General features: G+C 33.9%; 2 protein-coding genes and 1 pseudogene across 6 annotated transcripts; all 3 read right to left on the reverse strand.

Moving 5' to 3' along the window:
- Positions 1-678: 678 nt before the first annotated feature.
- LOC123883226 lies at positions 679-20164 on the reverse strand (annotated as a pseudogene).
- Positions 717-8660, reverse strand: LOC123883221 (putative disease resistance protein RGA1). Of its 5 annotated transcripts, none has more exons than XM_045931964.1 (4): positions 8452-8660; positions 4571-4680; positions 1573-4422; positions 717-1115 (listed from the first exon to the last, which is right to left on the reverse strand). In XM_045931964.1, the coding sequence occupies exons 2-3, from the start codon at positions 4615-4617 to the stop codon at positions 1587-1589; spliced, it is 2883 nt and encodes a 960-aa protein (XP_045787920.1). In that variant the 5' UTR covers positions 4618-4680; positions 8452-8660; the 3' UTR covers positions 717-1115; positions 1573-1586. The 5 variants fall into 5 exon arrangements, with proteins under 5 accessions (XP_045787920.1, XP_045787918.1, XP_045787916.1 ...); XM_045931962.1 differs by having other exon boundaries at positions 4571-4685; positions 8452-8632; XM_045931960.1 differs by having other exon boundaries at positions 4571-4652; positions 8452-8598.
- Positions 12852-14348, reverse strand: LOC123886905 (putative disease resistance protein RGA1). The gene is made up of 2 exons (XM_045936177.1): positions 13673-14348; positions 12852-13525 (listed from the first exon to the last, which is right to left on the reverse strand). The coding sequence occupies exons 1-2, from the start codon at positions 14346-14348 to the stop codon at positions 12852-12854; spliced, it is 1350 nt and encodes a 449-aa protein (XP_045792133.1).
- Positions 20165-25750: the final 5586 nt, after the last annotated feature.

Consider the following 25750-nt stretch of genomic DNA (forward strand, 5'->3'; position numbering starts at 1 on the left):
ACCGAAATTTTTAACAAGAACAAAATTGAAATATTTGGAGGTATAAAAAGTACACGGAAGGCCTAGAGAGAAAACATCAAACTACAATATACATGTGGAACAGGCTGAGATACAATGATCCAGAATACAATTTCAAAAGCTGCAGAAAATATACAGCACTCACCTCCGTTTCCATTTTAAAAGACACATTAGAGCAAATCCAGAAATCAAATCCACATTAGAGCAATTTTTAGTTGGGCACAACTTCAATTAAAATATATTTTAAGTGCGTACACACGTATAAGGAAAAAAAAATGTTACTATAATAATTTAGTCATATCATCAAAATTATTTTATCTTTTGAATTTATGTATATGTAACACATTTTATTTAGCGTTGTGCCATCCATCTAACTTTGGTTAGATATACAAATAATCAGACAAAAAAAAACACTAGTAACTATGAGCTTGTTATTAAGGTTAAAATTTCAGAAATACCTTTTCAAGGAAAAATAACAAAGATAAAACTCATGTCCATCCACCATGATCAATTTCCAAATCCACTGTCCTTTAAAAATTTGCATTCAAAATAAGAAATGGATTCCAAATATTCACCAATTAGAACACAACACAAGAAGATCATTCATGGAAAAGTTGTGGAACAGATCAATCAACCTCAATTTTTTTATAAAAGTGAAAGAATTAAGACATCTCAACTATGTTGACAAGCCACTTAATAAACACTCAAATGAAATATATTAAATAAAAATAAAATAAGAAGAATACAAATGAACCTTAGGGGGACTAGACCAAAACCCAAGGTGTGAGAAACTTTCTGCCTCGTTAAAAACCTTACCAAGTAAAACCCAGTGGGATAAAACCTTGGTGAAAGGAAAAAGAGTGCAGAGATAAGACATGATTTCAAGCATAAACAATCAAATCAACAAAACACATACAAAAATAAACCTAATTTAACCTATTACGATTAAAATCATTCCAATAGAGCTAAACAAGTTATTCTACAAAATAAAACTAGTAGTACACATAAGTTTCCATCAAACAGCCTTCTTCAAGCATCTCCTCCATGCATCCATTTCTTTTATTGAGCAAGCTAGCTAGCTTGTACACATAACTCTTCTACGTCCACAAAATAACTTAAAATCAGTATCTGATAGTTCATACATAAATTGGAATATATAATTTTCTAGAGTATAAGAAAAAAATGGTATGCAAATTAGTTGCACTAAAGGTAAGAGAAGAAGAAAAAGTGGAAAAAAGATATTAACTGAATTGATTAATGATCTGTCTTTTATACATTAAAAAAAAATTAAATGATTAATTAAATCATACAAAAATATGAATGAAGGATCCGTCCCATTTTCTATGGCCAAAAGAAATGTTTTCTGTTCCTTCCATTTTCACACATGTTAAAATAACAATTTCAAAATTTACTTTAAACTTGAAACTACAAACGAGAAAGTTTAAATAAGTGAAGAAAATAAATTGCAAGTATTAGTGGAAAAACAAAAAATTAAAAAGCATTTCAAGGTTTAAATTGCAAAAACTAAAGAATAGTAGTTGTATATATGGGTACCTTTCTAATCCGAATCACTTTTCAATGATTATGTTTGGGATGTGTGCAATTGTAGGCCGAGTTGCACTTGTTTCTTTCTGACATTCTTCAATTAAGAGTGGACATTTAATGATTTCCAAGGTATGTAAGTTGGTAAGACGTGTCATTCCTTCAGGCAGCGATGTCAATTTTCTGCAATATTCTATCTTGATATGCTGAAGTGATGAGATTTTGCATATCCAATCTGGCAATGCGTTTATGTAGTAAGAATGTCGAAATTCAATATTTCGCAATGAAGGAAGATAGTTGAAGTCTTCTTTAAACAACCAATTTTCAATTGCTTGAAATTGTTGACCGGTAAAACCCACAAATTCAAGATTCTGGAGAGAAGTAAGATTTTGCCACCAATATTGTGAGACGTTTTTCAAATCCACATTAATTTGCAAGGAAAGAGGAGTGCAACTGAGCGAGCATTGTGACGGTGCTATATTTGGCGTTTCTTCTGATGTCCACTCCACTTGCAATAATAATTTCTTAATGTTTGGACAAGTAGGCATACGAGTCAACATTGGGCAATAAGGAAATTCAAAAAAAGATAGACAAGGAAATTGAGGCAGGAAAAGATGATGTGATGAAGTGTTAATATCATTGAAATCATCTCCCATCCTCTTCCATCCCACCAGTTTGGGACAGATCTGAATCTCTAGTCTCTTCAAAGATGGGAAGAATGGCTCATGGATAGGCAATTCGTAATATATGTACTCCAAATCATCAAGGCTACTTAAGTAAAGTGACTTCAGGAACGGAAGACCTTCCAAAGGTGGGAGATATTTGAAACCTTCACAACTATCAAGAGATATTTCAATAATATTTGTAAGAGGAGAAAGCCATTTGGAAAAATTTATATCCCTATGTTGTGGTATGCACAATTTTCCAAATCCAACTGGTGTCTTGTCTCTGAAGGTCCAATGACCAATATAAAGGTATCTCAAGTTGATTAATTTTGAGACAACTTTTGTAGAAAGTACACTTTTTGGATGCAACCACACTTGTATGGTTTGTAAACAAACAAGATTTTCTATGTACTTGTGCAACTTTTTTAGTCTACAATTCAAAGAAAATTTAAGAAATCTTAAATGATTCAATTTTTCAATTGAAACATATAGCTCAATATAACGATTTTCGCACAACTTCAAGACACGCAAGTATTTGAACCTTGAAATAAGTGATTGTTTCTCTCTATCCAAAAAAACATCATCATTAAAAGAAAGCACAATCAAAGTTCGCAACCTACTAGCATCCAAAGATTCCAGCAAATAAAATGCGTCAAATTCAACCCATACATGGACAGGTCTTCCTCGAAATCTTTTTGTGTTATTATCCAAGTAACAACAATCATCACCAGCTACTTGTTTTGCAAGATCATGCATTAAATCGTGCATTTTAAAACCAATTAAATCACCATCTTCATTCCATTTTGGTTCTTGGAAGAATGATTTCATCAAAAAAATATTAACGAATTGATTACCATCATCTTCAATGCATTTCCCTTCCATCGGACAATCAAGATAACCATGTGCCATCCACATTTGAACCAACTCATCCTTCTCGAATTCCCAATCTTTAGGAAACAAAGAGCAATAAGCAAAACATTGTCTTTGTTGAGGCGATAAGTTATTGTAACTCAATTTTAGAACCGGCAAGATGCTATCTTTATCCTCACACAATTTCCAGAAATCACCTCGTAAGACATCATTCCATTCCTTTTCTTCACTTTTACCCTGTAATATGCTTCCCAACGATCTAATTGCTAATGGAACTCCGTTGCACTTTTCTGCTATCTTCTTACCAATTGATTCAATATTTTGATCCACTCGAATGGTGTCATCCCCAAATGCAATCTTCTTTAATAAACTCCAAGATTTTTCTGGAATCAAACCACTCAAAACATATGGGTCCTTTACACCCATTCTCTGTGCCACTATTGTACTTCGAGTTGTCACTACAACCTTACTGCCCCGAGCACCACACATCAAGTAAGTCCTCAATTTATCCCACTTTTCAGAACTCTCATTCCAAATGTCATCTAGGACAAACAAGTATCTCTTACCATTTAAATTGTCACGAAGCATAGTTTGCAAGTTGTCAAATGTTAATGTATCATCAATTTTTTCCTTAGGTAATAATGACTTCAACATGTTCTTCAAAATAGTTTTGACATCAAAGTTATCAGAGACACATACCCACATACTCTTATCAAACAAATTTTGAACTTGGTCGTCACTATATACCAACTGAGCAAGAGTTGTCTTTCCCAAACCACCAATCCCAACAATAGCCACCAAAGAAACATTCTGATCTCCATGGGATTGTCTCAACAAGCTTACAATCTTCTCTTTGTCATCATCTCTTCCAATGATATTTGATTCTAACACATAAGAACTGGTTTCCCTCCATTCATTGTTAGTTTTCTCAACCACCCCAACCTTTGGGTTTAGATTCAACCCAGTCATATCTCTCACCACATCATCAAACATTTTTTGTATTTTCTCAATCTCATTAGTCATTTTATGGCGCAAAGCAAATTTGTTTGGAGAGAAGGAACGAAGTACCTTTTTTACTTTGTTTCGATGAGGTTCATCCCTTTTTTGTATCATATCTTGAATAAGAAATTCATCTAGCAAGTCATCTGCAGGAATAAGCACATCTTTAAGCCTTCTTACCCAGTTTTGTACAGCATGACTTTTCTCTTGTTTTTCGTCAGCATCAAGCAACACAGCTTTAATAGATTCAACTGTGTTCTTAAGTCTTTCCAACTCACCCATAACACCATTAATCCGTGCAAATTCATGTAAGGCAGCAGAAGCCAAACTATATTGTAAAGAAAATATTCAGCAAACCATGTATGTAACTATTTTCATCTTGACAATATCACATCGAAGTAATTATATATAATAAACAACCATGTATGATAATTTTAACTGCAAAAAAATAGTTAAAAGGTTGAAAATGAAGTCACCTGTTAATGAGACTTGTAGCAACGCTGTATAGAATTGTTTCAGCCATCTTTCAAAAACAGAACGTACACAAGGCAACCAGATCTAAAGATTGAAAATTTTGCAATATCTTCTAAGCTTCAAATATAAACATAAAAAACTCAAATAGAGAACAATAGCACATGTGAAGTACAATGCTTACTTGGATGTAGAATTGAAAAACTATAAGATTCAAATAGTTGAAATGGGAATATTAAATGCAAAAAATAATTTCATAAGTATTAACAATTTGTAGAAAATAAGTTAAATAACTTGTTAATAAAATTAGGAATACACAAAAAACAAAACACCAAAACCTAAATAAGAAAAAATTATAGCATCCATACATACCTTACAAAGATGCAGGAATTAAAAAATCACAAAACAAACTCAACAGGAACAAAGGCAAAAGCAGTGTCGTTTCGTTTTTGTTCTGCGAAGTTCTAGTTTGGTATTATACCAATTATGTCTAATTATGTTTTCTCCCAATTGAGTCTCACTCACTTATTTAGTGGGTATAAAAAAAATGGACCTCAGTCACATTTGCATGTTTTCTTAAGCATAATTGTTTTTCCTATTTTCTATAGTAGGTAGACATAATAAAAAAATAGACTATTTTTTATATAATAGTAGGTAGACATAATAAAAAAAAATTAGACCCCTTAATATAACGGGCCTTAGGCCATAGCACCGTAATTAACTATAAAACTTAGACCCGTACAGTACGGGTCTATTTAGCCTAATATGTTTATTTTCGCTTTTAATTTGGTCAATTATGTTTAAAAATTATCAGTTTGGTCTCTTACGTTTTTACCGTTTGCATTATAGTTAGTCCTTTCAGTCAATTTCGTTAAACGGTTATAAAAATAAAAAATTAAACTTAGACTCTTATTATATATTTTTGAGCTAGTATTTGTTGTAGAAAAAAAAAAGATAATAAAAGATTTTTATTATATATTTTTTTCACAGTGACGTGTTTGGTTAAACCGTTGAAATTAGAAGAAGATTAAGAGGATCACATAAACAAGGAATGAAATTAAACGGTTGAGACTAGATGATGTTAAATCCAAATTGTACCTAGATTAAAAACCTCAGAGTCCAACCCAATCGGAAACGAAATAGGAAACGAGATATGGAAAAATTCTCAACAAGATCGGAAAGAGGAGATATGGTGACGAAATACGAAACGAGATATGGAAACCCAATCAGAAACGATATGGTGACGGTAACAGAAAGGAGATGGACAGATCGGAAGGAGGATCCATGGACAGATGAGAAAGAACCAAGAGCTTTGTGGAGAAGAAGACACTTTGCAGTTAAATGTTATTTAGAAATAAAAGAAAAAATAAAATTGTTGTTCAGAGCAAATTGTAGAACCAGTCAACCGGTAAAGGATTAAAAAAAGTGGATGATGTGGCTTTTTATTATTGGAGTGAGTTAAAGAAGTGTGTTAGAGAGTTTGATATTACCATTCCTCAGTTTGAGTTTTTATAAAGGGTACTTCCAATATCTCTTTGTTATGTAAAACCTTCTCTTATACTATTTTCGTTTTCTATAGTAATATATAATATTTTTGGCTTTTTTTAAAAAAAAAAAATTAATATTTGCCACTAAAAAAACAGATATTGTCTTGAATGAAAAATACTAGAAAAAAAAAGTTTAAAATGAAAATAATAATGATGTTTTAAGCAGGACTGTCTCAATACATTTGAAGGCCCCGGACATATTAGAGTAACAATTCTTGAAATAATATTAAATTAAAATTAAATATATTTATTATGAATTGATGTGTTAAAATAAAATATAAAAAAAAGCCAAAAGTAAGCTTGGGAACTCACCACCCCTCACCACTAGATTGGTATGAATAAAAACTAGATCTTCATCTCTATTTGAATTTAGTCTATTCATTTTCAATGAATGAGTGAATAATTCCGGCAGCTACTTTGTTATTGTTTTTTAGCAATAGTTGCTACTTTATATTATAAACAAATAAAAAACGTAAATCTTCCTATAAAAAAAACTAATAATAAAAGAAAAAAAATAAAAAAACCATGTTTTTTTGGATTGGTGTACCACGCGCGTACCACAGGTGTACCACACGTGTACCCATTGCAAAAAAAAAAAAAAATTAGGTACGGCGTCGGTGCGTACCGGGGGAGTACCATACGCGTACCGGTACCCGATACGTACCCGGTACCAGTACTCGATCTAAAATGGAGTACCCATGCAACATAGCTCAACACTGAAACATTAGGACTGATGTGCAGACCAATAGATCAAGAAACATTTGATGATTTATGTTGTCCGAAAATTTACTTAAGCAATATTTTAAATGATGGGCTTGAAAAAAAATTAAGGCCCCAATTTTTTGGAGGTCTTGGACTGGGAAATTTTCTCATCTCATCCACTCACTTTCTCGCCTATTCTCCTAGCGCGTAAAAAAATTCGGAAAATACGTTCCGAACTGTTTTTCTAGTGTAAAATTTAAACTATAAAAAATTCGAAAAATATTTTCCGAATTTCTAAGGGAATAGGAAAAAAAGTGAGTGGGTGAGATGAGATAATTTCCTGAACTAGGATATGGTTGCCCTGCTCAAAACTGGGCATGGTTTTAAGATGTGCGATTTTAAAAAAAAGTTTTAACATTGGTTTGAATAAGTCTTTGATCCAATAAATAGTCCAAATCACTTTTTGTTTATGCTTCAGTTTGGTCTTACATTCATGTGTTGTGCTCTTTTTGTTAATTTTTTTTTTTTTTTTTGGATAAAATATGGTCAAATTGTTATTTAGTACTAATTATTTAAATTATTTGATTGAACTTTTGTCTCCCAGTAAACTCTGATGGGTTGACCATTTAATCATTCAAGTATAATAAGTTGTTTCTATTTCAGAAAAATATGCTTAAATATTTTCAAAAAGTAATTTATATTTTAGTTTAGAATTTGTAGATCTATTTAGAATTTTTAGAATTAGAGCTTCCATATAGCTACAATAGAAACTCTTTAAATTAATAATGTCAGGACCGAAGAAATTTATTAATTTAGAAAGTTATTAATTTATGGATAAATTAATAATTATTAATTTAAAGAGTTTTTAAGTAATTATATTGTACATACCAAACAAAAAGACAAATTAGTCAAAGCCTCTTAGAATTACATTGCAGCGAACCTTGAGACTCAACGTAAATTAGTAACTACTATGTTCATATGCATTGGAAACAGACAACTATTGAATCATATTTCAATAGAGTGTAATATTTTTTTTCAGTTTCTATGAATTATTAATTTATGATTTTCTTGGGACCGAAAATTATAAAGGGATTTCCTGAAAAATTATTATCTTATTATTTTATCGAGTTTTTCAATTTTTTACATTGGCCCAAGTCGGGACCGAACAAATTTATTATTTTAGAGAGTTTATTAATTTACCGAGTATTAATTTAAAGAGTTTCTACTATATGAGAATTAGAGCATATAGCCATGTAGGATCTATTTAGAATTTATATTCTTGTTCTAGGTAATAGGTTGATTTCTACTAGTTGATGGAGTTAAGTTAAATATTGCGATTTGGTTTGGTTCGATGTTATGAAATGAAAACCGCAAACCAAATCAAACTGTGCGGTTTAGAAGCAAAATGATCCGTGCGGTTCAAACGAATTAAATGCGATTTTTTGTGATTTTACTTTTGAATTGATTCAGATATGAACTCCCTAGTCTCTGCAATCTTAAATATATGCTAAGTATGGATAATCTATATACTATTTTGTAATTTCATCATATTTTTTTCTCAAAAAATATTCAAATAAATAAAAATAACCATACAAGAGAGTGTGGAAGGAGTAGAAAAGGGTTGAAAATGAACTCACTTGTTAATAAGATTTGCAGCAACGGCAAATTGCCTCGATCATTCTTCTAATGAAGAAAATGAAAGCAGATGAAGTAAGAACAAAATTTAAAAGTGACTGAGTTTGGTGATTAATTGCAATAAATCAAGCAAAGGCATTGGAAGAAAATAACAATAGCTAAAGAATAAGTAGTGATTATGTTATGTCCACTACATGGTGACACACGTGATGACATGTATGTACAAACTTTTAATTTTTTAAACAAAAGATAATATTAGAAAAAATTCAAGCATACTAAACTAATTCGAAGTAGTGTAAATTAATGATATTATTAATTTTTGTTTGACTGAAATCACATGCTTAGTTTTTGTTTTACTAATTCGAAGTTGTAAAAAACTAATAACATGCTTAGCTTTTGTTTGACTAATTCAAAGTTGTATAAACTAATCACATACTCTCTTCGTCCCAATTTAATTGATAGAATTGAGTATTTCACACATGTCGATGCATAACTTTGATGATTAATATTTTTAATTTGTATAATATTAAAAATTATAAAAAATTCATATTTTAAAAATACTCATCGAGACGAATCAAACATCTTATATTCTAATATTTATTTTTGTTTATTAATAAAAAAAATAAGGTCAAAGAAAAATGTGTAAATAGTGCACAACAGTTAACTGTGTCAATCAAATTGGGACGGAAAAGTACTTATTTTTGTTTGACGAAAGTTAATCACATGCTAAGTTTTTGTTTGACTTTCTTTAACTGTGATCTGTTGTGCAACCCACATGAGAGAATCAAAGCTTAGAGAGTTGATAGAGTATTGCCTGCTTGGCTATTTATAAATTGTATTTTTTTTTTCTTTCTTATATTGTTACTTATATTATAGGTGTGAATATGTTTATATATTAATTTAGATTGTTAGACTTCGATCAATTGGGTCCATTGTCTCTTTTTCTTCTTTTTTTATTTGTCCAACATCCCGTTGATGGGCAGTATTGGCTCTTTATTTATCTTGATTTATCTATTTTGGGAAATGCTACTTGTCCGATAGAACTAGTCATGAAGAAATCACGAATTTCTTAAATATTGTTAATGTGTCACACATAGTTTTTAATATTGGGGGCTGCTTAGACCCAGTTGGGTCTAAGTTAGCAAGGTGCATCTTTTGAGTTGGACAAAAATACCCATTTTTTTAATTTTTGAAAGAATAGAGCAACAGGGGCATTTCTGTAATTTTCTGCAATTTTACACGCGCCCCCCACTTCTTTTTCCCCCCCAGGACACGTGTCACGCTATTATTGGATAAAAATCACGCGAGTGCATCACACGCGCCGACAGGCGCGCGTGGGTGGAAGGATGGGCGGAGAGAGAAAACTTTTTGAAAAGGTAAGGCCACGTGTCAGCATATGATTGACTACGTTAATTTTTTTCCATTTAATACTTTAAACTCGATTATTTCGTCGTAAATTAATTTTTTATTTTTTAATTTTTATACCAAAATTCATAATTTTTTTTTCTCTACAAATAGAGACTTGGTTCGTTTGATTTGGACACAGAAAAAAAAAACCCAATTTTTCACTACCTTAATCTCATTTTTCACTACCTTACATCAACTCACTGAAACCATTCTACCAGAAAAATGGTTTCAGAGTACAAATCTCTGAAACCATTCTACAAGCTAAATGGTTTCAGAAGCAAATAACTAATAATCAACTTACTGAAACCATTCTACCAGCAAAATGGTTTCAGATTACAACTCTCTGAAACCATTGTACCAGATAAATGGTTTCAGAAGCAAACACAATTAATAAATTACTCACTGAAACCATTCTACCAGTAAAATGGTTTCAGAATACAACTATGTGAAACCATTCTACAAGCTAAATGGTTTCAGAAGCAAATAACTAATAATCAACTTACTGAAACCATTCTACCAGCAAAATGGTTTCAGATTACAACTCTCTGAAACCATTGTACCGAATAAATGGTTTCAGAAGCAAACACAATTAATAAATTACTCATTGAAACCATTCTACCAGTAAAATGGTTTCAGAATACAACTATGTGCAACCATTCTACCAGTAAAATGGTTTCAGAAGCAAACATTAGTTTTTAATTACCGTTTTATCTCATTTAATTAACTAAAAATAGTTTCAGATCTCCAAAAATTTCATAAAATATACCAAAAGTTCCAGAATATTATCTACTATTTTCCTGGTATAATGGTTTCAGTGAGTTGGTTGAGTGGTGCGTGTTAAATTACAACACACAAATAACGTATTTAGTAGACAAAAAATGAGATTAAGGTAGTGAAAAATTGCGTTTTTTTTTTCGGTGTCCAAATCAAACGAACCAAGTCTCTATTTGTAGACAAAAAAAAATTATGAATTTTGGTATAAAAATAAAAAAATAAAAAATTAATTTACAACGAAATAATTGAGTTCAAAGTATTAAATGAACAAAAATCACGCCCAGCCAACCATTGTGTGACACGTGTCCTACTTTTAAAAAGCAAATTTTTCTCTCTCCAGGTTGTAATCCAGTGTGACGCAGGCGCTTGAATCTGATGGATCAGGATGATCTGGGCTGTCTGATTGATCAGACAGTCTTGATGAGATCAGATCTTGGCTGTCTGATGGAAATCAACGGTCTGTAACCATGGTCCTTCGGTACGCGCGCGACACTGGATCCGCGTCTATTAATGGTTTAAGAAGGTGGGGCGCGTGTATATGGTTGGCAAAATTGCAGAAAATTACAGAAATGCCCCTGTTGCTCTATTCTTTCAAAAATTAAAAGAATGGTTATTTTGGTCCAATTGAAAAGGTGCACCTTGCTAACTTAGACCTAACTAGGGTCTATGTTAGAAAACCCCTTTAATATTTATTTAACTTTTTATTAGTATGAGTATATTGTATTAACATATTAATTGTTGGTTTTTAATTTTCTCAATACTTATTATTTTAATTTAATCTATTTCTTTTTACTATTTCATTGGTTTCATATATAATTGATAATTTTCATTATAAAAAATTAATTTTTAATATATTATATGTTATATTTACATCAAATATATTACTTTATTGTGTCTTTATAATATAAATATTTAATTAAAAAAAATTCAATTTGTAATTTGGATATCCAAAAATCAATCCAAATTAAACCGCATAAAATTGGATCGAATTTTCTTAATTAGTCATCAAAAACCGAAACAGAACCGCGAGTAATTTTAACTTTGGATTGGATGAATTTTTGCCTCAAAACCGTTTCAAACCGAACCGCGAGCATCCCAAGCGGTGACATCTAACGCAGCGGTGGCACTTTGAGATTAATCGTAGTAAAGCTTCCATTTTTTCACTTTGATTTTGAGTTTGACATTGTTTGAGATTAGAGATTATGCATAACTGAATTCCTGAAATACTTTGTTGTTATCTTGTTTCTGTTCCTAGTGATGTTGATGAACAAACCTTGCTGTGAAATGTGTGTCGACAAAGCATGATATTTTGTTAAGATTCTAAGAATGCTATGAGAAACAAAAAAGCATATTTACCTGAAACTCTAAAAGTTAATATAAACTAGGGTCATGTTAACTAGTGCCCTTAAGGAACTAAAAAGAAAAATGCCATACAAATTAGTATGATAGTCCATAAATCTTAGAATAGATAATTTTCAAGACTAAACAAGAAAATGGCATACAAATTAATTGCACTTTTTGCAACAGAAAAAGTAAAAAAATTGGAAAGAAGTAACTAATTATTTTGTAATAAATGGCATACAATTTGAATGTCAATTGATAGCCTCGCAATGGAAGGAAGCTCAAGAAAACCAAGAGTCGGGTGATTCTTCCCATTTTCCTGGGGCAAAAGAAGAGTTACTTTTTTTCTCCTTCCATTTTTTCACCCGAAAGAATTCAAACAATGAGTTTTTCTATGCTAAAATCATATTATAAAGTTACAACTACAAATGTGAAAGCATAAATAAGTGAGGTAGATATGGGTACCTTTCTAATTGGAATCATGTATGATGATTATGTTTGGGATGTGAGAAATTTTAGACCAAGTTGCACTTGTTTTTGTCCGGCATTTTTCAATTAAGAGTGGGCAAATATCGAGTTCTAAGGTACGTAACTTGGTAAGACGAGACATTCCTTCAGGCAACAATGCCAACTCAATACAACAAGTTATCTCGATATGTTGAAGTGATGAGATGTTGCATATCCAATCTGGCAATGCGTTTAGGTGACAACAATAACCAAACCGGATTTTTTGGAGGGAAGGAAGACAATTCAGGTCAGCTTTCAACCACATTTCATTTTCTTGAAAATCTTGATTTGAAAGATAGGTAATATCAAGATTCTCAAGAGAAGTAAAAGTTTGCAACCAATTTTGTGGAAAATTCTTCGCACCAATAATGGTCTAGTTAATTTTTAAGTATTTTAGCATGGAAAGAGAAGTAAAACCAACTGAATATTGTGATGCAGCTATATTTAGTGTTTCTTCTAATATCTCCACAGTGCAATCTTTCATATATAATATCTTAATGGTTGGAAAAGTAGGAATGCAAGTCAACATCCAACACCAAGTGATTACCAATTTAGATAGACAAGGAAACTGAGGCAATATGATCTGATATGAAGAGTTAATATCATCGAAATCGTCTCCCATCTTCCTCCATCCCCTCAGCTCCTTACATCCACCAAATTGTAGGCTCTCCAAAGATGGGAAAAATGATTCTTTAAGAATAGGCTCTTCATAATATATATACTTCAATTCATTAAGGGAAGCTAACTCAAGTGACTTAAGGAATGGAAGGCGTTCCAATGGTGGGAGATATTCAAAACCTCGGCAACTATTAAGATATATTTCGGTAATATTTGTGAGCGGAGAAATAAGCCATTTGGAAAATATCATAGCCCCGTGTTGTTGTAAGCTCAACTTTCCAAATCCAACTGATTGTGTCTTGTCTCTGCAGATCCAACCATGAAGCTCAAGGTGTCTCAAGTTGAATAATTTTGAGACATCTTTTGTAGAAAGTACATCTTCTTCACTCAAAGTACATGACACTCCAACACATAAAGACATCTTAAATGCTTCAATTTGTCAATGGAACCAGATCGCTTGCTCAAAGAAAAAGAGTCCAACTTCAAGACGCGTAAGGATTTGAATGTTAAAATAACTGACAATTTGTTTGCATCATATTTTTTCCCTTCAGAGGAAGAATAAAGTTCGCAACTTACTAGCATCCAATGATTCCAGCAAACAAAAAGCTTCAAATTCCACTGACACATGCAGAGGTCTTCCAATACATCTTATTTCCTTATTGTCCAAGTAACAACAATCACTACCAGCTACTTGTGTTGCAAGATCGTGCATTAAATCATGCATTTTGAAATTATCTATTTCACCATATTGATTCATTTTTGCATCTTGGAATAATGATTTCATCAAGAAAATATTCACGAATTGGTTACCAACATCTTCCATGAATTGATCTTCAATTGAACATTCAAGATAACCTTGTGCCATCCACATTTGAATCAATGAATCTTTCCTAATTACCCAATCCTTAGGATATAAAGAGCAATAAGCAAAACATTGTCTTTGTTGAGGCGACAAATTTTGGTAACTCAATTTTAGGACCGGCAAAATGCTATCTTTATCCTCACACAGTTTCCAAAAGTCACCTTGTAAGACATCAATCCATTCCCTTTCTTCACTTTTACTTTGTAATATGCCTCCTAGTGATCTAATGGATAATGGAACTCCTCTGCACTTTACTGCTATCTTCTTACAGATTGATTCAATAGTATTGTTCACTCTTTTGGTATCATTTCCAAATGTGATTTTCTTTAACAAACTCCAAGATTCTTCTGGAATCAAACCATTCAAAACATATGGAACACTTATACCCATTGTACGCGCCACAAGTGTACTACGAGTTGTCACTAAAATCTTACTGCCTTGAGCACCACACATCAAGTAAGTTCGCAATTGAAATTTTTTGTTCTTATTTAACTGTGATTTTGATAATTTCTACCACCATTTAGCAACTACTAATTTCCATCGCAAAATATGTGAGACACACAAAGTGTAGGTTTTTCCCTTCCAATTAAATTTATACTTTTTTTTATAACCATCAATGATAAACAAAAGTATCTCTTATTATTTTATTTTTCCCTAGAGAGTTGAGACACGCATTCTAGCATGGAATCACATGCTTGGTTTTTGTTTGACTGGAATCACTTGCTCATATCAGTAGCAAGGTAACTTTTTCTGTTGTTTTTTATATTGAAAAAGATTTTCGAAAATTTGGAACTGAAGAAATTACCGGCTAAGTCGTGTATTAGGTCGCTCTCTTTAAAATGTTTCGCAGTACTGCTCGAATTGTGCAAAGCAGTCAATCAACCACGAAGGATGAAATAGCCCAGTTCAACTGCACCGATCGAGTACTGCATTGTAACAATCGAGTACTGCATGCAAATGATCCTCTGATTCCCCTGCTCAATGATGAAGTGTAGACCAATGTCCCTCTACTCCAACATTGGTTCAGGCAAGTCAAACCATGCATCTGGAACAGAACGTTTGATCAAAATCCAAGTCATATCTCCGATATTGAAGCGTGTAGTACAAAAGCCGTAGCTCAAACGTTGAATAATTGAAGCCAACTTAAGCCTTTGGAAGAAAAACATCTATGTCGTACCTCTTGAATGAAGACTTCAACTAATCATAAGTCATGCCTAATTAGATGATGCTCTATTTCGAAGCCTCCTTCTTAGCACAAGTCAAGCCTCCGGAGCAAGGTGTATCAAAGGTACAACTCAAACTGTACCCCATGGTGCAGTACATTTGATAACTACACGCCCTGTGGTTGAAGTGCATCACACACAAATCATTAAAAATGTAGAGCCTTAGATGATAATGTACAGCAACTTCTTACTACCATTACAGCATCAACATAGTTTGAATAAAACAGCATTATTAGAAATTCGATAATTTGAGAAAAAATAGGAAGATAGCTTTGGAAGCTTGAGCCGAGAGTAAAACTCTGTGATAAGTAACTGAATTATTACTTACTCTTAATATCCATTGCACATTGCATAAACTATATATCCATCATTCCAAGATAAGTAAATTCACTAATCATCATTCCAAATATCAAAAGCTTTAACAACTCTGGTGATAAAAAAGCAAGACAGAAGCAAATCATAAAACAGCCTGATGTTTATTATTCCTTAATGTGATGGACAAATCAAATACAGAAAGGAAACTAACATTCTTATTTGAAACACTTATTGATCCAAAACCAGTGTAATGTTCATAAGAAGGATCGATACAAAAGAAAACCTTGGGGGGACTAGACCAAAACCCAAAGTGTAAAAATCACTCTACCTCATTAAAAACCTTCCCAAGGAAAACCCAATGCAATAATACCTTGATGAAGAAAAAAGAGTGCAGAGATAGAACAAGGATTCAAATATAAACAAAAAAATACAACAACTTCTTACTTATCATTATTACAACAACAGAGTTTGAATAAAATAAATTCCATTCACCAAAAATCACAAAAGCACTAACTCCCTATTATTCTTCCAAGACCTTATCAGACAGTTCATCATTATTCCATTTTTCCTCAAGCGTAATCCACCCTTCAACAATTGCATCAGTGCAATATTTATCAACAGACAATGCACCTGCTGACACATAATTAACTTCAAATTGGTGAACAACATTATTGAAATTCGCCGAGTTTCAGAAAAACTTCAAAATCTTACTAGTAAATATTCAAAAAACAAAACTTGGTGTTATCAAACTGGATATTTGCATATTGTAATTGAAAGAAGCGTGAGAGATATTGGCATGCTATAAGATCAAATAAAATTTCTTTCAAAAAAAGAAGAAAAGAAACCAAATAAAATTAGCAGTGATTTTAAGAAGATGTGGGTACCTTTAATAAGATCATCTCTTTAAGATTATGTTTGGGATGTGAGCAATTTTTGGCCATGTTGCACTTGTTATTGTCTCACATTCTTCGATTAAGAGGGGACAATTAACTATTTCTAGGGTTTGTAATTTGGCAAGGCGAGACATTCCTTCGGGCAGGGAAACTATATGTGAAAGAATTAAGAAGATCATAACATAACATGGAATCCAACTATTCACCAATTACAACACAATACAAGAAGATCATTCATGGAAAAGTTGTAGAACAGATCAATCAGCCTCATTTTTTTGATAAAAAGTGAAAGAATTAAGACATCTCAATTACGTTGACAAGCCACTTAATAAGCACTCAAATGAAATATATTAAATAAAAACCTTACCAAGTAAAACCCAGTGGGATAAAACCTTGGTGAAGGGAAAGAGAGTGCAGAGATAAGACATGATTTCAAACATAAACAATCAAATCAACAAAACACATACAAAAATAAACCTAACCTATTACGATTAAAATCATTCCAATAGAGCTAAACAAGTTCTTCTACAAAATAAAACTAGTAGTACACATAAGTTTCCATCAAATAGCCTTCTTCAAGCATCTCCTCCATGCATCCATTTCTTTTATTGAGCAAGCTAGCTAGCTTGTACACATAACTCTTCTACGTCCACAAAATAACTTAAAATCAGTGTCTGATACTTCATACATAAATTGTGAAAACTAAAGAATAGAGACTAAAAACTAAAGAATAGTAGTTGTATATATGGGTACCTTTCTAATTCCAATCATTTTTTATGATTATGTTTGGGATGTGTGCAATTGTAGGCCGAGTTGCACTTGTTTCTTTCTGATATTCTTCAATTAAGAGTGGACATCTAATGATTTCCAAGGTATGTAAGTTAGTAAGACGTGTCATTCCTTCAGGTAGTAATGTCAATTCATAGCAATGATTTATCTTGATATGCTGAAGTGATGAGATTTTGCATATCCAATCTGGCAATGCCTTTATGTGGGAAAATTCAATATTTCGCAATGAAGGAAGATAGTTGAAGTCTTCCTTAAACAACCAGATTTCAATTGCTTGAAATTGTTGACCGTTAAAACACATAAATTTAAGATTCTCAAGAGAAGTAAGATTTTGCCACCAATATTGTGAGACGTTTTTCAAATTAATTTGCAAGGAAAGAGGAGTGCAACTGAGCGAGCATTGTGACGGTGCTATATTTGGCGTTTCTTCCCACATCACTTGCAATGATAATTTCTTAATGTTTGGACAAGTAGGCATGTAAGTCAACATTGGGCACCGACAAATTTCCAAAAAAGATAGACAAGGAAAATTGAAATCATCTCCCTTCCTCTTCCATCCCACCAGTTTGCTACAACACCAGATCTTTAGTTTATTCAAAGATGGGAAGAATGGCTCATGGATAGGCAATTCGTAATATATATACTCCAAATCATGAAGGTTATTTAAGTAAAGTGACTTAAGGAATGGAAGACCTTCCAATGGTGGGAGATATTTGAAACCTTGGCAAAAAGTAAGAGATATTTCAATAATATTTGCGAGAGGAGAAAGCCATTTGGAAAAATTTACACCCCCATGTTGTGGTATGCACAATTTTCCAAATCCAACTGGTGTCTTGTCTCTGAACTTCCCTTGATTAATAGTAAGGCGTCTCAAATTGATTAATTTTGAGACAACTTTTGTAGAAAGTACAATTTTTGGATCCAAACTCACTTCTATGGTTTGTAAACAAACAAGATTTTCTACGGACTTGTGCAACTTTTTTAGTGTACAATTCAAAGATAATTTAAGAAATCTTAAATGATTCAATTTTTCAATTGAAACATATAGGTCAATACAAAGATCATTGCACAACTTCAAGACACGCAAGTATTTAAACTTTGAAATAAGTGATTGTATCTCTCTATCCATTAAATAATGGACTTTGGGAGAAAACACAATCAAAGTTCGTAACCTACTAACAAATATAATGCATCAAATTCAACCCATACATGCATGGGACTTCCTAGACATCCTTTTGCCTTATTATCCAACAAGTAACAACAATCATCACCGGCTACTTGTTTTGCAAGATCATGCATTAAATCGTGCATTTTAAAACCAATTATATGACCATCTTTATTCAGTTTTGCTTCTTGGAAGAATGATTTCATCAAAAAAATATTAATGAATTGATTACCAACATCTTCAATGCATTTCCCTTCCACTGGACAAGCAAGATAACCATGTGCCATCCACATTTGAACCAACTCATCCTTCTCGAATTCCCAATCCTTAGGAAACAAAGAGCAATAAGCAAAACATTGTCTTTGTTGAGGCGATAAGTTATTGTAACTCAATTTTAGAACTGGCAAGATGCTATCTTTATCCTCACACAATTTCCAAAAATCACCTCGGAAGACATCATTCCATTCCTTTTCTTCACTTTTACCCTGTAATATGCTTCCCAATGATCTTATTGCTATTGGAACTCCTTTGCACTTTTCTGCTATCTTCTTACCAATTGATTCAATATTTTGATCCACTCGAATGGTGTCATCCCCAAATGCAATTTTCTTTAATAAACTCCATGATTTTTCTGGAATCAAACCACTCAAAACATATGGATCCTTTACACCCATTCTATGTGCCACTATTGTACTTCGAGTTGTCACTACAACCTTACTGCCCCGAGCACCACACATCAAGTAAGTCCTCAATTTATCCCACTTTTCAGAACTCTCATTCCAAATGTCATCTAGGACTAACAAGTATCTCTTACCATTTAAATTGTCACGAAGCATAGTTTGCAAGTTGTCCAATGTTAATGTATCATCAATTTTTTCCTTAGGTAATAATGACTTCAACATGTTCTTCAAAATAGTTTTGACATCAAAGTTATCAGAGACACATACCCACATACTCTTATCAAACAAATTTTGAACTTCGTCATCACTATATACCAACTGAGAAAGAGTTGTCTTTCCCAAACCACCCATCCCAACAATAGCCACCAAAGAAACATTCTGATCTCCATGGGATTGTCTCAAAAAGTTTACAATCTTCTCTTTGTCATCATCTCTTCCAATAATATTTGATTCTAACACATAAGAACTGGTTTCCCTCCATTCATTGTTAGGTTTCTCAACAACCACAACATTGGAGTTTAGATTCAACACATACATATCTTTTACCACATCATCAAACATTTTTTGTATTTTCTCAATCTCATTAGCCAAGTTATGGCGGAAAGCAAATTTGTTTGGAGAGAATGGATTAAGTACCTTTTTTACTTTGTTTTGATGAGGTTCATCCCTTTTTTGTATCATATCTTGAATAAGAAATTCATCTAGCAAGTCATCTGCAGGAATAAGCACATCTTTAAGCCTTCTTACCCAGTTTTGGACGGCATGACTTTGCTCTTGTTTCTCCTCAGCATCAAGCAACACAGCTCTAATAGATTCAACTGTATTCTTAAGCCTTTCCAATTCATCCATGACACCATTAATCCGTCCAAATTCACGTATGGCAGCAGAAGCCAACCTGACAAAAGAAATTTTCAGCATACCAACTAACTGTTTTCATTTTGATACTTGTCTTCTAGTTCTAGTAATAATAAACAACCGTGCATGATATGATGTATAAAAGATTGAAAATGAAGTAACCTGTTAATGAGGCTTGTAGCAACACCATATGGAATTTGTTCAGCCATTCTTCAAATCAACAAAAATAAGAAAGCAGATTAATCAAGATCACAATTGAAAAAGTTACAATAAGTTTGGTGATGGCAAATAATATGGAAAATAACAATAGCTAATCAGGCATGTATCCGTTGTGTCCCCCCCACCACATGATGCTCACATGGGTCCGCAATTCAGAGCAAAAATAAAATAGTATGCACGCAAATTCAAGATGTACCATAAAATTAAATAGGGTTTTTGCTAACTAGTGCCCCGGAGCACAAGTTATGTTAAGGAACTAAAAAAAGAAATAAAGGAAAAGTTACGCATTGAAATGTGGATAAAGTTACACAAAGTATAGTTTCTTTCCTTCCAATTAAATTTACACACCTTTTTTTTTATAAAAAATACAAAGTGTTAAAAAATCTCATATCGGATATGAGATGGTCTTGACAAGAATTTATAAGCAAGTGACAGTCTTCACCTTACAAGTCGGTTTTGTAAGGATGAACTAGACCCAATACCCATTTCTAACATGATATCAGTACCTCTCCTCTCTGAGATTCATTGAACTACCCGTTATTGTTTGAGTTCACGTTTCAGCTTGTTCAGTCCTGGACGCAAGGGGATGTGTTAAAAAGTGACACATCGAAAATGAGATGACCTTGACAAGTGTTTATAAGCAAGTGTGATGATGAGTTAGGCTGATGCTTATTTCTAACACAAAGTATCTCTTATTATTTTATTTTATTGCTAGCATGAAATCATATGCTTAGTTTTTGTTTGACTACAATCACATGCTCAGTTGAAAGTAACTTGTCGCTTTCTTTCTCACCTAAAATAAAGTATCATGCTATAAATAATCCTCCTGCTCAATGATGAAGTGTAGACCAATATGTCCCTCTACCGCAGCATTGGTTCAGGCAAGTCAAACCATGCATCTGGAACAGAACGTCTAGATCAAAATTAAGTCATGTCACCGTTATTGAATATATTCATAAGATTCATAAAGTCATGCCTATGAAAATCCTCTATTTTGAAGCCTCCTTCTTGGCGCACAAGTCAAGCCTCCGGAGCAAGGTGTATTAAATGATTAGTTGTATCAAATAGGGATATGCTCCAAAAATACTAGTAGTTGTTTTAAGATGATATGGGTACGTACCTTTGATAATACACCGGATACGAATACGGTATTATGATTATGTTTGGGATGTGAGCAATTTTAGACCAAGTTGCACTTGTTTTTTTTCTGACATTCTTCAAGTAAGAGTGAATCACCAAAGATTTCCAAAGTATGTAAGTTGGTAAGACATGACATTCTTTCTGGCAACAATGTCAATTTATTGCAATAGTCTATCTTGATATGCTGAAGTGATGAGATGTTGCATATCCAATCTGGCAATGCCTTTAGATCATCACAATAATGAAAGGTGATTTTTTGAAAATGTTGACTTGAAAAATACACAAACTCAAGATTCTCGAGAGAAGTAAGATTCTGCCACCAATATCATGGGACATTTTTTACATTCTTAATAGGTTGATTAATCTGCAAGGAAAGAGGAGTGCAACTGATCGAGTATTGTGACGCTGCTATATTTATCTTTGAAGTCCACTGCACTTGCAATGATAATTTCTTAATGTTTGGACAAGTAGGCATGTCAGTCAACATTGGGCACTCATGAATTAGCAAAAAAGATAGACAAGGAAATTGAGGCAGTGAAGTGTTAATATTATTGAAATCATCTCCCTTCCTCTTCCATCCCACCAGTTTCATACAGTTCCGTATCTCTAGTCTCTTCAAAGATGGAAAGAATGGTTTGTGATGAATGAGCTCTTCGCAATATATGTACTCCAAATCATCAAGGTCACATAACTCAAGTGATTTAAGGAATGGAAGACGTTCCAATGGTGGGAGGTATTGGAGACCTTGGCAATAAGTGATGGATTATTTCGCAAGTGAACGAATTACCACGTAGTAATAAAAATATCGATCCACAGGGATTGTGTGATTAAACTAGTCGAATAGTGCTCATAAACATTATGCAAGAAATACACATAAATTGGGGGTATGTTGAGTGATGAATTGTTAGAAAACGTGCTTTGATATAATGGAAAAGCGAGGTAGAATCATCGGAATCGCCTAGTCCATAGCTAAACCACATGCAATCTACTATATCATAGGAATCTACTCAAGTGTTCACAACTAGATCGACAAATTAGTGAATCGCAATCTCTTGTCAAAATCCACTCTATTCGTTGTCGATACTCCCCCGATCTCTCGGGCGGAAGCTACCTACAACGAATGATATTAACGCGCGTCAATCGTTCGCTACACTCTATGTCTCAATCTCTCGACCGGAGACACTCGAGCGCTCAATGCAATTCAGTTCAGAAATTAAATCAATACTCTCGCACGTGACTTAACTCGAAATCATTACAACACTAATGAAGGATTATAAAGCATTAAGCATCGAATTGCATTAAATCAACACTATGAAAAGAGTAGATTCTTACACATATAGCAGATTACAACTGATTCATCTACATCCTAGACTATCCTAGATCCTACCTCCAAAGAAGCTTAGCTCCTCATCTTCCTTCGTTCGCGTCCTAGCTTCAACGTCATGGCTTGTGAATCCATGCTATCGATGTGCTTGGAGCTATCCTCTGGAGTCTTTAATCCCAATCTTGAAGTTTCCAAACCCAGAATGTAGATCAAAATTGCAGAATTTTCCAACCAGAAAACAGAATTATGCAGAAACCATATATACTGAATGCAACCACGCCGCGCGCCAGATCTATCACGCCGCGCGTGGTTGCAAATCCATCAACTACGCCGCGCGTGATAACGGTATCACGCGGCGCGTGATCAAGTCAGAGAGCAATCTTCTTTTTGATCAGAGCATCACGCCGCGCGTGGTCAGGTATCACGCCGCGCGTGATCAGAGTGAAAATCAAAGCTCCCTGTGATCTCCATCACGCGGCGCGTGATGGGCTACGCCCCCAGCGTAGTGAAAATCATCCATTTCCTGCAATTTTTCCTGTTTTCTTGCAAAACAAGTAATCAAGCTTATGATTAGATTTCTCTTATATTTATTGCTAAAAACCTACTAAAATGCATCTAATGTTGCTAAAATAGGCATGGATTAGAGAGTGTGACGATTCGTCATCACAACCCCAAACTTAAACCTTTCCTTGTCCTCAAGGAAACAACTTTTACCTCAAACTTTTGTGTCAAGACCTTGGCATTTTCCTTAAATTCACTCGAATCATACATACGTGAGAATCACCTGATGATCAATGATCCACCTGCAAACAATGCTCAATTGCACAATCGTTCCCGCAAGATATTTTCAAGTAGTTCACACTTTTCGACCAAGGCTCTTATGATTTCATCACACTACTCACATGCACTCTTCAGTTTTTGGTACTTCACTCAAATCAACACATCAATGCAAGTCAACAATAATTTTGCAAGTAGTCTAAGAATTCATTCGGTTCACTTTGTGCACACACCTTAGAGGTCTTTAGGGTTATAACGTGGCTTGGCTAGGGTGGATGGTGACATTTTTGGATAAGTAGTAGAAAAACTTGGAGTTAGATCCCCCTATTAGTCAAAGAACATTTTCATAAACCAAACCCCTTTTGAAATATAGTGGACTAGAGAACTTTTTCAAATCATCAAACAAAGTTTTGCAATTCTTTTGAATTCAAGGCTATCACTTCTTTTCTATATTTTTTGTTTTTTCACATTCATTCATCTTTTTTTTTTTTTATTTTGCATTCTCTTTTTTCTTACTATTTATTTCCTTTTCTTCTTTGCCTTGCAATTTTTGAAATTTTTCAATCAAAACTTTTATAAGTTCTCTAGTACCCTCACCCCAAACTTTATTTGTTGCTAATTCCAAAGAGCAACCCCAAACTTAGTGGTGAGCAATGCGCATCAACCACTAATTAGGTGCCTAACCTCCAAGAAAGTCATTCCTTTTTTATTTCTTCACAAATGTTCTTAAGGTTGTGCAAAATAACATTTTCTTTTTCAGCTCAAAATGGTTAAGCAAAGGATAATTATAAGTAAGGGTGGATAGAAAGGCTCAAAGGTACCAAGGAACATGCCTCGTGTGTGCTACAACAGTACCAATCAAATAAAAAGATGACAAGCAAAATCGAGAGACAATACATGAGTGGATATCACACATAGAAGAAAAAGGAGTGTTTGGCTCAATACCTCTCGGTTGGGTCGAATCAAAGAACCGGTCAAAAAGTGTGCGTTCCCTTCCTTTGCCTCTTGATCACATGAGTGCAACAAGCTATTGCACTGCAGGTTTCACAAATTACACACGGAGAAAATCATGCAATTGATACTCAAGTAACTAGAAGGAACATGCCAAAGTATTGAAACAAACTCTAAAAGTAAAAACCATTCCACAATTAAACAAGACAAAGTTCAAATTCAAGATCTAAAATAATACAATCCAGCCAAATCCAAGCAACATCAAATATTATTACAAACCAACGAAAGTAAAATAGACGAAAGTAAAAAAGTAGAGATAGAGTAGTAAAGTAGTAGCAGCAGCAGCAGCAGATCATCACCAACAACGTCAAACAGTGTCATCCGGCTGGCCAGTGAAGTAGTTTGTGAACGGGCTATTCAAGTTCAGATTCAGCCCATCCACATCCAGCATCTCCCTCTCCATAGCAGCTGCCTCATCCTGCTCAACCCGGCGTCGCCTCTCGATCTCAGCCAACTCAGAAGTTCTCAAACCAGAATTGTAAACTTGTCTGGCCTGAAAAGATGTCAGCTCCCTCGCCTGATGCGCCTCCCAATCAGTATCAACGGGATACAAAGTCCCAAAAGTAGGAGGAGGGAAGGTAGAACGGTACGCCATCGCCTCGGTGTACATGGAAGAGGCGGTATCAAAGTAGAGATTAGGCAGCCCGGAGTATTGTGAAATTTCCATCTGATGCAACATCGAAGCCAGCTGGTTAACATCATGCGAATAAAGAGGAGGAGCATGTGTCGGTATCTCTTGAGACTCATATACCGGATCCCCCTGTTGATCCGGATGGTTACCCTCTTCAAACCGATTAATTTCTTCCTCTTCCCTCAAAGCTTCCTCTCTTGCAGCATTCCCCTCACCACGGGGCATAATAGGACCTCTCTCAAATCTCTTCTCAAAGTATGATAAAGACAGTGGACGGACGGGATGTAAGTCACCTTCTTGCACACACATAGGGACATTGCTTGCTCTACACAAAGCAGCAATTAAGTTGCAATGCCCCAAAGTAAAAGTCGGATTATTATTATTTGCCATTTCATGTAAATCCTTTTGTAACCAAAGACCAAGATCGACATAACGACCATCAGCTAATAATCGAACAGCAGCAACATTATCAATCTGGATTTCAGAGTTATTACCAACCACTCTAACATTCTTAAGCCAAAATTCACCCCAAGCACGGTGAATAGGGTTAAAACTCGTCAAACTCAACCTAGTAGGAAGGGATGAGGCCGAGTGTGCCAGCCATCTAGCTCCAGGCCTACAAACAATCGCCTTTAACTCTTCTCTCACCGCCAGGCCACCATTAGAAATTCGTTCCTTCTCGGATACCAACTCACAAGCACCTCTCACACGACAACCCAATAATGTATTAATGTGAGTTGCGGAATAGTACACTCTTATTCCCCTAACTG

The sequence above is a fragment of the Trifolium pratense genome, linkage group LG5 (genome assembly GCF_020283565.1).
Source record: "Trifolium pratense cultivar HEN17-A07 linkage group LG5, ARS_RC_1.1, whole genome shotgun sequence".
NCBI classification, from domain to species: Eukaryota; Viridiplantae; Streptophyta; class Magnoliopsida; order Fabales; family Fabaceae; genus Trifolium; species Trifolium pratense.

What these genes read in the sequence shown, in the direction of transcription:
- LOC123886905 (XM_045936177.1), bottom strand. Translation starts at nt 14,348, where the DNA reads ATGGGTATAAGTGTTCCATATGTTTTGAATGGTTTGATTCCAGAAGAA. An exon ending in GCTGGAATCATTGGATGCTA is followed by an intron (nt 13,526 to 13,672) that starts GTAAGTTGCGAA and finishes GACAAATTGAAG; the next exon opens with CATTTAAGATGTCTTTATGT.
- LOC123883221 (XM_045931964.1), bottom strand. Translation starts at nt 4,617, where the DNA reads ATGGCTGAAACAATTCTATACAGCGTTGCTACAAGTCTCATTAACAG. An exon ending in GCTACAAGTCTCATTAACAG is followed by an intron (nt 4,423 to 4,570) that starts GTGACTTCATTT and finishes TTTACAATATAG; the next exon opens with TTTGGCTTCTGCTGCCTTAC.